Below are 11,948 nucleotides of genomic sequence, written 5' to 3' on the forward strand. Positions count from 1 at the left end.
TCTTGGCCTCGCCGCTTGGAGTTTGATGTGGGCCGTGTCGTCACGCCGACTCCCTTTTATAGGCACTTATTAGACACAAATAGCTGGCAGACAGCAGGCAAGACTCGAGTGCACCGTCAACAAGGTTCACGCTGGAGGCTGCAAACAACAAAGCGCGCTTGAAAGAATTTCGTCTTTGTACTCATGTCGGTTTTAGTTTTAGTGTCTTCTTTATTTTTTATTTTTTATTTTATTTTTTTTACAGGGGAAAGTCTAAAATGCCAAATGTGGTGCAATTGGAGTTCAAGTATATAAAAAAAAAAAATTGTGCCTCTTACGTCTTCAAACTATTATCATGCGTGTCACACAGGACTACAGAAAATGATTACGTTTTTAATTTTCCATTAAGAATTAGAATTAGAATTAGAAATCCCTTTATTGTCATTGTACTCAAGAGTGCAACGAGATTAGAGAGATTAAGATGAAGACGGAGAAAATTGTGATGACAATGGTAAACCCAACAATGGCGCTGAACAGGAACGGGTCCGGCTGATCAATATTAGCAGTTAATTAATTCGATTGGCGCGAAGACAGACAGCCGGAAGGCATCTCATAGCACATTAATTAAAGAAAAGCTAAAAAATGGAGCAGTTCTAATTTATTTTTCTTCAATTTGATGATATTTTAGAGTGATGAGAATATTAATTAAAACATTGCCTGCACATTAAATGAAAGTGTTACAATTGGTGAGGGTTCGAAATGACTGACTTCATTTTACATTCTTTCCAAAGGGAAAATGACAAGTAAAATTGCCAAGCCAACATTTTTCTCTTGTTGTCAAAAGTGACAAATTGCACATTATAGTCATGCCACTGGCAAATATTTTTTTTCTTTTGGTTATGATTGGAGGAGCTTGTGTTGTTAGTTCTGCCCGATGCACTGACACAGTCGAAAGCAGAATAAAAGCGCCCGTGTGACATGTCTGACAGCTGAAAGAAAAAAAAAAACACATCTAAGTGCCGTACATGGGCATGACATTTTTAAACTGTCTTTTCATGTGTTTTTTTATTTATTTATTTATTGGTGCTTTTGTTTACAAATGATTCATTATTCATCAATGGACGACATGTGACGATGTGAAAACTAATTAATTTGTTAGTTTGTTTGCAATTTGCTCCATGTAGCGGACCTCTGAAGTGGATGCTAAGCCTTTAAGAGCGCCGCATTCTTCATTGATGCCACAGCTGCCCTTGTCTATTTTCATCGTGCCGTTTCGCTTCCCTTTATGTCTACTTTTGCCGCACACGGCTGCACGCGCTCCTCCTCTGCCGTTGTTTTTCTATTAAGCATTTGGAATCTACTCAAACCAGATTCAAAAGCAATTATTGATTCTATAGCTTATGTAAGGTGCTGTATAATTTCCCCTTCACAATTCCTTTGTTGCCTAAAATAATCAAAATCTTAATACTTTTTTTTTTTTAACATGAGAGTACCGTACTTTCCGGAATATAAGCCGCTACTTTTTTCCTTGATTTTGAAGCATGCAGCTAATAAAACGGTGCTGCTTTTCTGTGGATTTTTCTTTCACCAGTAGGGGGCGCTCTATAGTTCATAAAATACGCGTAATAAATCTTGATTATTTTTTTTTTCTTCCACTTGGGTCTGCTCTGTTTTAATTAGCATAGTTGTTGCCGTGTTAAAAGGCACCGTTTTAAGAATTTGTTTATGAAATTTTATATGCATACACTCTTTTTTTTTTCAACATAGAAAACTGCGGCTTATAGTCTGGGTTTTTTGTTTTGTTTTTTGTTTGTTTGTTTTGTTTTTGGAGCTGCTGCTGTTTATATACAGGTGCGCTTTATAGTCCAGAAATTACGGTAATTCAGTTGTGTGTACGTATGAGAAGTAATCCTGAATTCTTTCCCTGACAGCGCCTCGTTGCTGCTCAGCACTGCAAGGCCTAAAGGTCATCTTTAGGTTTTAAATATTGATGAATAAAGACAAAACCCGGCTCCAACAGGCAGAACTTTTTTTCCTCTCGGTCAAAAGTGAAGAAGCTTGAGGGTCTGTCTGTGTACGTGTGTGCCGTTGAGGTGGATGTGTTATTTGGGATTTATGTCAAAGCAACATGCTTATTGAAGAATAAATCCAACAAAACAAAATTAGGACAAAATGAGTGTGTCACCAGAACAGGTTACACTCTTCTTGGTCGACTTTCAAGAAGAGGTTGGAGTGTGTTTGCGGCAATTATTCTCATTTGATCCAAAAGAACATTTATGAAGTGAGAGATCACGGACCATGACGGGCAGTTCTTTGAAGTGAACTGAATCAGTAGAATCAGTTCATCAAAAAGAATCGTTCAAAAAATCTGTTCACCAAATCGTTAGCGCCTCAGCCCCCCGCCCCCCAACACACCGCCTCCCTCCCTGGGCACAGACTCCTGGACCTCCCGTGACACCTCGACGTCTCGCTGAGATCAATAAGTGCAAATGGGCTCAGCTCATTGGAGTTTGTTTTTTTGAGGGCTGTCAAAAATAAAGCGTTAACTCAACATTCATTTTGAAAGAAATTAACGCGATTAAATATTTTAACTCAGTTAACTCCGTTTTATTTACTTCAAAAAATAATTTGCATATCTTTCATCTCGGAACAAAACATCCTGCTCAAGTGACCACGGGGCTTTGCAAACCAACACTGCTGGAGTGTGCTGCTTGACGGCAGTCTTGAGAAATGTTTTTTAAGAAAAATGCCAGTAAAAACGAAATTTTCATCGTATTCAAGGATCAAAGAAAGCTTTTAGAATAGTCTTTGATTTAAAATACACTTCATAATTGGTGATTTTACTTTAATTACCAGATATTATTCAAGCAAATACCTATTAAAAGATTCACAAAAAATTGGAGTAGAAAAAAATGCGATTAATCGTAATTAATTTTGGAATTTTTTTTGCGATTAATTAGTTTAATAAAATTAATCGCTTGACAGCACTCATTTTTTTTAATGATTTTTTTTTTTTCCACGGGGCAGAATGAATGCACTGAGGGTCTAATGTGTTGCATAGAGAGCCTTAAAGTAAAACATGTACTTTGCAGTTCCAGCTAACAAGATGGTGACGGTTGACCATGGGAATTATGAGCGCTTTAATTTCTGCAGCATTGAGGTTGTTTCTGATATATTCAGAATGTTCTGTCAGTGGTTTTACCTGCTCGTCACTCTCACCCCCGGGCCCCACCTTGTTCCCTCTGTTTGCCATCAGCTCCCAGTGGTCTCCTTTTGTTCTCCCAACTAGTGTCTCGTCTTTAGTCTCTGTATATTTGCTGCAGTTCCCCGGTTTTTATCTTCTCATGTACCTCATCCGGTTTTGCTTTTGTTTTTGCCAGCACTGAACAAAACTTAAAATCCTGTCTTTTTTTGTGTTGCCGCTCCTACTATTTGGGTCTTGCACTATTGACCAAAGTAATATGACGCTGGGCTGTGGCTCCACTTGGGAATAAATTGAGCCAAAGTGGAAACACTCTGGATGAGTGCAGCGAGACGATGAGTTCTGAATTGAAAGGAAACACTTTAGACCTTAATTCGGTGGCATTGTCCACACAGAGCAGTTATTTACAGGAGAAGTAAAAATTGGTAAATTTTACATCTACCAATAAAAAACTACTCCCCAAAGTGAAAAAAAAATGTAACGTGTTACATCCCCCTCAAACTTATTTTTGTGACAATTGTTTTATTCTGTAATATTACAACGGCGCAAACTAGTGATGGGCAAATGAAGCTTCAAAGCTGCTTCATGAAGCAGTTGTAGTATTTTTGGACTCCTGTAGATGGCACTCTCTGTTCGACATTGGGCTGAAAGAACACTGACTTGCCAAATCTTAAACCATTTATTTAAAGCAACAGTGCCATCTAGAGGACTCAAAAATACAACAACTGGTTCATGAAGCAAATTTCAAGCTTCATTTTCCCATCACTACCGGAGACAAACATCATCACTTCTCCTAGACACCAAAACAGTATCATTCCACCGCTTGAATAATACTGTTGAGATACAGCATGTCCCTCCGTATCAGTCTTCCACACCAAAAGCTCAGAACGGATCGCTATCGTAGGTCATTCCTGCACACATCAGCGTATTCAAACGCACCCACGGGTGTCAATTATGTGCAATATTCTCTGCACGTTAAAAGGCATGTGTCGATTCAATCACAGTGACTGGAAATCAGGGCCGACTGGAAATGATTTTCACCTGAAGGAGGATCAAGGGGGAATTTTTTTTTCATTTCCTGAATTTTTAATGGTCATGAAGTGAACCTAATAATAAGGAGTACTATAAACTACTAAACTAGTTATTTTCTATGTTGTTTTGTGTATTCATGGGGATGTTACATCAGAGAGTCGGGGCAGTATTTATTGTCCCTGTGAATCATTGCAGCACCGTGACCATTTCTTTCACTTTCACTTGTAAGAAAAAACAAGAAAACTTGACTTGATATGAAAAACATCATACATCTCGCCGCAAAACACTGTAACCTGACCTTGGATCTATTTTTTTTTTCAATTTATCTTGAAATAGTTTGAGGTAAACACAACATGTGCTGTAACAATATGGCCTGCTTTCATAACAAATCTCGAGAATGACTCGAGATGAATGCCTCTCGAAACTGATGGGTGCTCATCACTGTCAATAACAGAGCCGCCATCTTGTCATTGGCTGAACGCTTGACTCTGACACACACACACACACACACACACACACGCACAAGCACAGCATGACCTCACGTCGTCATCACCAGTCACCACTGAGCGCATTGCCGAAAATCAGATTTCCTATCGCCAATGTCCTGAGACTTTATTGGAAAAAATTTAAACAACTGTGGAATCATACATGGCACAGACTGTAAATAAAGTTGCGGCCGAGTTTTCATTCCAATGAAAAATTCATTTTGTGAATGTTTAAAGAAAGCAGCACAGATGGCCAAATGACGCACCTGAAGCAGCCGCACTCACCTGGATGTTCGGCCACCTGGCAGGAACTCGGGCGCTCGCAATTTTTCAGTCCATCCGTCCATTTCCTTCGACCTCCTCGGGTTGTTACGCAGCTGCCTCATGGACAATGACACGCGCCAAGAAGCCACTTCAGGTTAAGCAGCAGGCATCCATGATGCGCCGCAACCTCCCAGGCCAGTAAGAATGGGCAATTTTCACTTGTATAGCGCCTTTTCCCACCTTTTAAGGCGCTTCACACTGCTCTCACATCTACGTGCTGATGACATACCATCAGGAGAAACTGGGGGGGGGGGGGGTCAGTATCTTCGACATGGTCACAATGGCCGGGCAGCGATCCCGCAGCCTCTCGGTTGCGAAGCGACCCGCGCTGCTAAGGAGTCAATTTCACCCCGCTAACCTCGGCCGCGTCGACGGCCGAATGCTAACGACAGCAGTCGTGGTGGAAAGCCAACGAGCTGCGGGGAGAACAAAACATTCAAATGTCCGAAAGGCTGCGATCAGTCGTATCAAAATTCATACGTCCATTACTACTCTTGTGCATTTCAACTTGTAAAAATACATAAACGATCAGCAAAATATTTTCAAGGGCGACAATTTTTATGAATAAGGAATGGTAAAGAAATCGAGGGGGACTGACCGGCAAAAAAGGGTCAAGTGCCCGGCTCTGGAAACAAGCAGAACCCGGCCACAAATGATGAACATCAATAAGATGTGCTGAACAAAGTTGTAAAAAAATGCAACTGAGTTTTTCAGGGGGGGGGGGGATTTTAGTGCTGGCAAGATGTTTACACAGAGATCTTTTACATAAGTGGCGATGTTTCGCCCCGACCAACGGTCTGCCAGCTGTCCATTTGTTTTATCCTGACATGTTTCTTCTGTGCATCACGATCATTACTAGCATGTAGCATGTTGTTTGGAAGAAAACTGTTCTCAACATTTGGACTTTAGAGCGCCGTCTATGCGGTCCCTTGAATTGTTCATAAAAAGTACAGCGGTGCCTTGAGATACGAGTTCAACTGATTCCGTCCGCATGCTCGTAACTCAAAACACATTGTATGCGAAATCGTCTTTCTCCATTAAGATGAATGAAAATGTCATAAATCCGTTCCAGCTCGCCTGAAAAAAAAAACATGAAAATTATTTTTCAGGTGTTTTTACTTCATAGAAAAGAAAACATTAATAACAGAATTTAATGTATGAGAATTTAATTCATCCAATTCATTTTGGCAAACATGAGTAGGCAGCCGTATAACACAATCAGACAAACAATAAAGAATCAAGTTACTCAACTACTGCAAGTGACTCAGTAATCCAAATTGTTAGCATTAAATATATTGACGCCACTTTGTTGGAAGATTTGTTCACAATGTCAAAATGCTGCTTGTTGTGAAGTGAGTTGAGTTGAGTTCACGGCCACCATAAAGTGTTCACAAATCTTTGCTTGTAAGTCAAATCAGTCGATTTGCATGTCAGGTTACGTGCATCTCTGAAGTCATAAATATGCCCGTAGTTGAAAATGCCACATCATAATATGATTATCAGCAATTAAAAAAAAAAAAAACTGCCACTGTAACAACAATTTTCGAGCGTTTGCTTTCAAAAGTCCCCGCAGTGGTTAAAAGTCAAGTTCAAGGTGGATAAAAGGCGCCGTCAAAACATTCCGAAGGGACACTCCTCTCGGGAACGTCTGAATCGTGATGCGCCTCTCTGCAGGGACCTTGCGGCGACAGCTCGACATCTTCATCAGACGTCGAGGGATGAGTGAGGATGATCCGCGGGATCTGTCAAAGAATTGACAGATATCGATTTTAGGACGGGAATAAGACGAGGTGATGTGTTGCACGCGGAGTTGTGCAATGCCGCTGAGGTTAGACAGAATCTGCCCATCGATTTGTTTGGAACCGTTTTCTGTAAAGAAATTGAATTCATCCGCTCCACGATTGAACAAGCTCATAAAACCTTTAAGTGAAATCATGATAATGAAATTTAATCCAGATGTCATAAATCATAAAAGTGTAAAGAAATTGAAAACTGAGAAAAGACATAAAGCAAACCGATAAGTATCTTTTTGCTTTCATGGTCGTTCTCGTATTGAATTCAGCTCAGAAGATTGGTCGGGATGATACCAGAAGTTACAAAGACAAAAAGATATTTAACCCAACGTTATGTGAGTCCATATATTAAATATACGTGCGACCCTGTGCGAATTAGAAAAATCCTAATTAATTCATCTTTTGCCCCCAATTGCTGAAGATGGACAATTCAGAGTAATTCCACCTCTGAAAAAGAAAGGGATCGATTCAAACCTGACCACAACTTTATACTACTTGATGAAATAAACGCCGCCGGACCATCGACTCTCCAGACAACTCAAAGAATTATGTTACAAATGTTTAACAAGAGTCTCAAAACCAAAGAAAGGAGCCCGTCTTGTCCCAGGCTACTTTCCTGCATCTATTTTTTTTTTCTGTTTTTATTACCTCGTCTCACAATGACAACATAAAGGAACTCATAAAGTGAATTGCTTGTACCGTTCAAAATATGTAGATCTCGTGAGTGACTGGCCTCCAACCAAGTGTGAAATGACCAATTACCACCGAGAGGATTTTAGTGGGCTGCCATGTCAAACGGGTCTGAAAGCGTTTGTAGATGTGTGTCATCTGTCAGCAAGCCCTTCTGATTTTGGTCACACGGCACAAATCCTCACACTGAGTTTCTCCACATTCTATGGTTTGGCAGTGCGGAGGCAAAGATCGTTGTGTCCGCTGCATGTGCCACATGCGCAGATCTGTCGTTTTGCCCCTCCCTCCATTTGAGCTCAAGGAGTCGTCTCCTGCTCACTCACGATATTGTCATGGTAACCAAAAGCCATAAATGAAAACGGAAAGGGCCCTCTGATTAATAAATGGTGATAAGAAAAATTGCATTTTAATTATTGATCATTGGTGTAGTTCAGTGCTTCTCAAATAGTGGGGCGGGTCCCCCTGGGGGGCACAGTGTGATGCTGAGAGGGGTGCGTGTGACCCTGGGGAATATGCTTTTTTTCCGCCAGACTAGAATGAAGTGTAATTGCACCTCCACTCCAGTAGATGGCAGTGGCGCTCTCCTTGCCCATTGTGCGGAGCGAGTATTAACTCTACGGTGTTGGTTTATTTTGCAAAGAAAATGCAATTATTTATAGTTGCGGCGGAGAGTGGCCGGTGGGGGGGGTGGTCGCAAATTGTTTTCTTCTTGCAAGGGGGGGGGGGCGTAACAGAAAATAATTGAGAAGCACTGGTGTAGTTTAACCCAAGCTTGTTACAGACATGTTACGAAGACATTTGGGAACTGTTTGAAATTGTGGAGAAAATATCATTATTAATAAAAAAAAAAAATAATTAAAACTTCATACTTTCATTTCGTTTTTGTTCAAGTGCAAATCACTTCTTTTGGTCAAGGTCTCTGCCTCCAACTGAGACCTTCTCAAGTCATTCTTGAAATCAGTCTGAAAAAAAAAAAAAAAAGAAACAATACAAAGGTAAAAAGAAATAAGTATGCTTTTAGCAACTTGTTATTGACGGCAACATTTCAATGAGGCACCCTGAGAATTAATGATGACATTGAAATGCATTGCGTTTCTTCTCTACCCACAATTCCATTGCCGTTGCACATCACCACACCCATTTTCTTGGGCAAACAGTCTTCCCTGCCCTCTGCCTTGTGCGACGACGCGCTCCTTTGACAATCGGCGGCGACGTGGCCGCACCGCCTTCGGCTCGCAACGTCCTCAGCATCACAAGCCTCGTCCGTCACCTGCCGTCTCACGTGCGATCCTTCGCGCAGCACTTTCATTTTAATGCAGCTCCCGGCATTCCTCAAGGCTCGGACGGCCTCCAGGTGGCTCGCTCCCTGCATGCTGAGGTTGTTTACCTGGAATGTGACGTGAAACTTTTGTCAAAAAGACAAGCTTTACAACTCACACGGGATTATGAATCCTAGAATGCTCCATGATCATTTTTATTTCCACCACCGGCACGCAAGAATTTTCATCAGTGATCAAATTGGTATAGGGCGCATCGATTCAGATTTTCCATATTCGATTTTCCATTTGTTGGGCGGCGTGGCTCGGTAGGAGAGTGGTCGTGAGTTCGATCCCCGACCATGGTGACCATGTCAAATTCTCCTTGAGCAAGATCCTGAACCCCCATTTGCACCGGATGGTGCGTCATCAGTAGGAAAATGAGCCAATAGTGTGAAGCGCTTTGAGTAGCATAAATTGAAACGCGCTATACAAGTGGCAGCTGTTTTTATCAAATGTCAATAAGGTAATTACATTTATTTATTGACTTGGTTGTCGGTGGAAGCTGCAGAAGCTTAATCACTTCTGTCTGTACTGTAGTGCCCCCTATTGGACAGAAGGGGAGCAGAAGCATTTTTTCCGTCAAGGAATTGTTTACAGAAAGTAATTAATTAAAAATAAAAAAAATAGAACTATAATTAAATATAAGGAGGCACAAATAATACGAATACCTCCAGTAATCTGTCTCCAACGTGGACCCCTGCTTTTTCCGAGGGCCCCCCTTTTGTGACTCTGGAAATAAAAATACCCTGAAAGGTAATAAGCACACTTGTGTGACAGCTGTCATCAACCATGCCCACTGCCCTTATAGACATTGATTTGTTCAAGGTAAACATGAGTCAACTGAGGCTCCTCGTTAAATACTTTGCTAATATTCAGAGTGGGGGATTGAAAAAGAAATATGTTGCAGGAAATTAAACGGCTTCAGTTGTGATTTACCAACCTCGTCATGGTCTTTGTAAGGCAAAGAGCCTTTCCCACCAGCTATGCTTATACCCAGCCCGTCCCTCTGGCCAGATACTTTGATCTGTAACTAAACACACAAGAATAGTTATAAAAAATAATAATAATAAGAATAAATGGCTGTCACTTTCATGCAGCGAAAATGAGCCCAACAAAAAGAAGAATTTGCCTCCCAACTATGCTTCTCTGACTTGTGAGATTAAGCAAAAGGTGCAGGTACCCCTAATGGCATTTGCGAGGTGAGCGGTTCAGGAGGAGGCGTCTGCAAAACAGGCTTCAGATGCCTGCTGACGGAGGGGAGCTTTGAACCGTGGCCGGGGTCTCCAAGGAGACGGCATCCGGCATTAAGAGGCGAGCGTGGATGGAATTTGCGTCCTTCTTGAGTGCCACTTCTCTGGTGGCGAAATCGACGTGGGAAGCTATCACTCGACGTCAGCTGGCTCGCGCCATCCTGCTGAAAAGGAACCAAAAGACATTTTGGTGACAGCGAAATACATTTGGAGGTGACAGCAGAGATGTGAGTGATATCAAAAGTGTGTTTGCGAGGGTGCGATCAAGGACTGAATAGAAAAATATATACAGCGATGAACATGATGATTACCCGAAGCGAAGGTTTCCGATATTATATAATGTGCAAACCCCTTATCAAGATAAACACACACCTTGGCTGGTTGCTCCATTTTCTTGAAATGGCGAGTGCAGACCCCGTCAGTGCCCGGGAAGAGGTGGACGCCCACAGGCAGACACGCTTTTGCTACCTTGCCAATACCTGGAAGGGCCCAGTTTTGGCAGCTGGACTTGAGCGACAGGCCCGGTTGATGAGTTCGATTGTCCTGGAGTGGATTGGAAGACACCACCTGCTGCTAAAATGTGATAATTGTGTTATGATCGGGATCAGCCGGTTCATTCTAAATGTCGAAATGAGTCAGGTTGCGACTGAAGGACACTTTCTCCATTGCTGATTGCTCATTGTTGCGAGGACACCTGCTGACAAGTGACAGTTGAAATCGCATGGATGACAGTCAAGTGATGTCTTGCTTTGATCGATGGCACCAGAGGGTCACGATCAAGTGTTCATTTGAATATTATACGACTCACAAAAAGTTATTCGGCTTTCGGCTGAAAGTTTAGGAAGAAACTTAAATCAGGTGTGGGCAAACTACGGCCCGGGGGCCACAAGCGGCCCGTTAAACGTTTTAATCTGGCCCGCCGAACTTGAAAAAAATTAAATGAATAAACCTTGTTAATGTTTTATTTTCTAAATACTGTGGTGTGTCAAAGACCGATAGTTTGTTGTAATGCTTTTGTTCATTTGCATTTCAAATTAAATGCATTTCTTTTGTCCGATGAGGTGAGGTTACCAAAACACTCCATCCAGCTGCTCCTGGTCCGGCCCCTCAGTCAAATTTTAGAACCCATGGTGGCCCGCCAATCCAAAAGTTTGCCCACCCCTGAGTTAAATGCACTGTGACCTGAACTGAATTCTCTCTAAAGTTTGAATGCTCCCGTCCAGCTTTTCCGTGTTTCATTATCTTTCATCAAACGCTTTGTTCACTAACCAGGTGCGAAGCAACAAAATTTAATTTCCTGATGTCAACCTCTAGTCCTTTCTGTGATTCTTGCATTCACTCCATTTCGTTGTTACGACCTGCTGTGACATTGAGGAATGATGAAATTGAAATGGAGACGTCTCCAATAGCAGATCGTCATGATCTAAAAATCAAAATGAAGATACTTTTGATAATGGTGAAAAATCGAAGGTGCGGCCGCGGCAGAATGAAAAATGCAAGATGATGGAATTTCACATGACATTTACAAGGTCATTTTGTGCTTGACAAAAGAAGAGTGCTCAAAAATAGTGTTCAACATGCAGGGATGAATCGGCATGAGGCTGCGTAGTTTAACTAATTAAAAAAATACTAAGTATTTAAATCAACCAATAATTGTGATTTCAATCTCAATGAAAAAAAAATAAAAATCGGCACATCACTGTTGGCATGGCCCAAACACTTTTGAGCTGATCCTAACCAAACCGTTACAAAGTGACGTCAGTAAAAACAGCGTGTAGAAAAATCTTTTTAAAAATTTCTCTGTACTTATTTGCAGGACGAATCTGATGAAGGCATAAGAAATACAGGACATATGGACAACGCGAGCACATGCA

At 41.5% G+C, this 11,948-nt stretch overlaps 1 protein-coding gene across 3 annotated transcripts; it reads right to left on the reverse strand.

Moving 5' to 3' along the window:
- Nucleotides 1–6,468: 6,468 nt before the first annotated feature.
- LOC148329839 (uncharacterized) lies at nucleotides 6,469–11,764 on the reverse strand. 3 transcript variants are annotated; one of them, XM_088304986.1, is made up of 7 exons: nucleotides 10,447–11,764; nucleotides 10,005–10,235; nucleotides 9,765–9,854; nucleotides 9,493–9,570; nucleotides 8,614–8,892; nucleotides 8,375–8,467; nucleotides 6,469–6,764 (listed from the first exon to the last, which is right to left on the reverse strand). In XM_088304986.1, exons 1-7 carry the CDS (start codon nucleotides 10,462–10,464, stop codon nucleotides 6,612–6,614), a joined length of 942 nt encoding a protein of 313 aa, XP_088161112.1. In that variant the 5' UTR covers nucleotides 10,465–11,764; the 3' UTR covers nucleotides 6,469–6,611. The 3 variants fall into 3 exon arrangements, with proteins under 3 accessions (XP_088161112.1, XP_088161111.1, XP_088161113.1); XM_088304985.1 differs by having other exon boundaries at nucleotides 10,005–10,238; nucleotides 10,447–11,763; XM_088304987.1 differs by lacking the exon at nucleotides 9,493–9,570 and having other exon boundaries at nucleotides 10,005–10,238; nucleotides 10,447–10,676.
- Nucleotides 11,765–11,948: the final 184 nt, after the last annotated feature.

Source organism: Idiotropiscis lumnitzeri, chromosome 9, assembly GCF_059441095.1.
Source record: "Idiotropiscis lumnitzeri isolate Australia: NSW breed Sydney's pygmy pipehorse chromosome 9, RoL_Ilum_1.0, whole genome shotgun sequence".
NCBI lineage: Eukaryota > Metazoa > Chordata > Actinopteri > Syngnathiformes > Syngnathidae > Idiotropiscis > Idiotropiscis lumnitzeri.

Bases quoted from the DNA above. Each gene is read 5' to 3' on its own strand.
- LOC148329839 (XM_088304985.1), bottom strand. The intron at 8,468-8,613 runs GTGGGTAGAGAA...TTTTTTTTTCAG, and splicing joins TGTGCAACGGCAATGGAATT to ACTGATTTCAAGAATGACTT. The intron at 6,765-8,374 runs GTATGAAGTTTT...ATTCTTTGACAG, and splicing joins TGAACAAAAACGAAATGAAA to ATCCCGCGGATCATCCTCAC.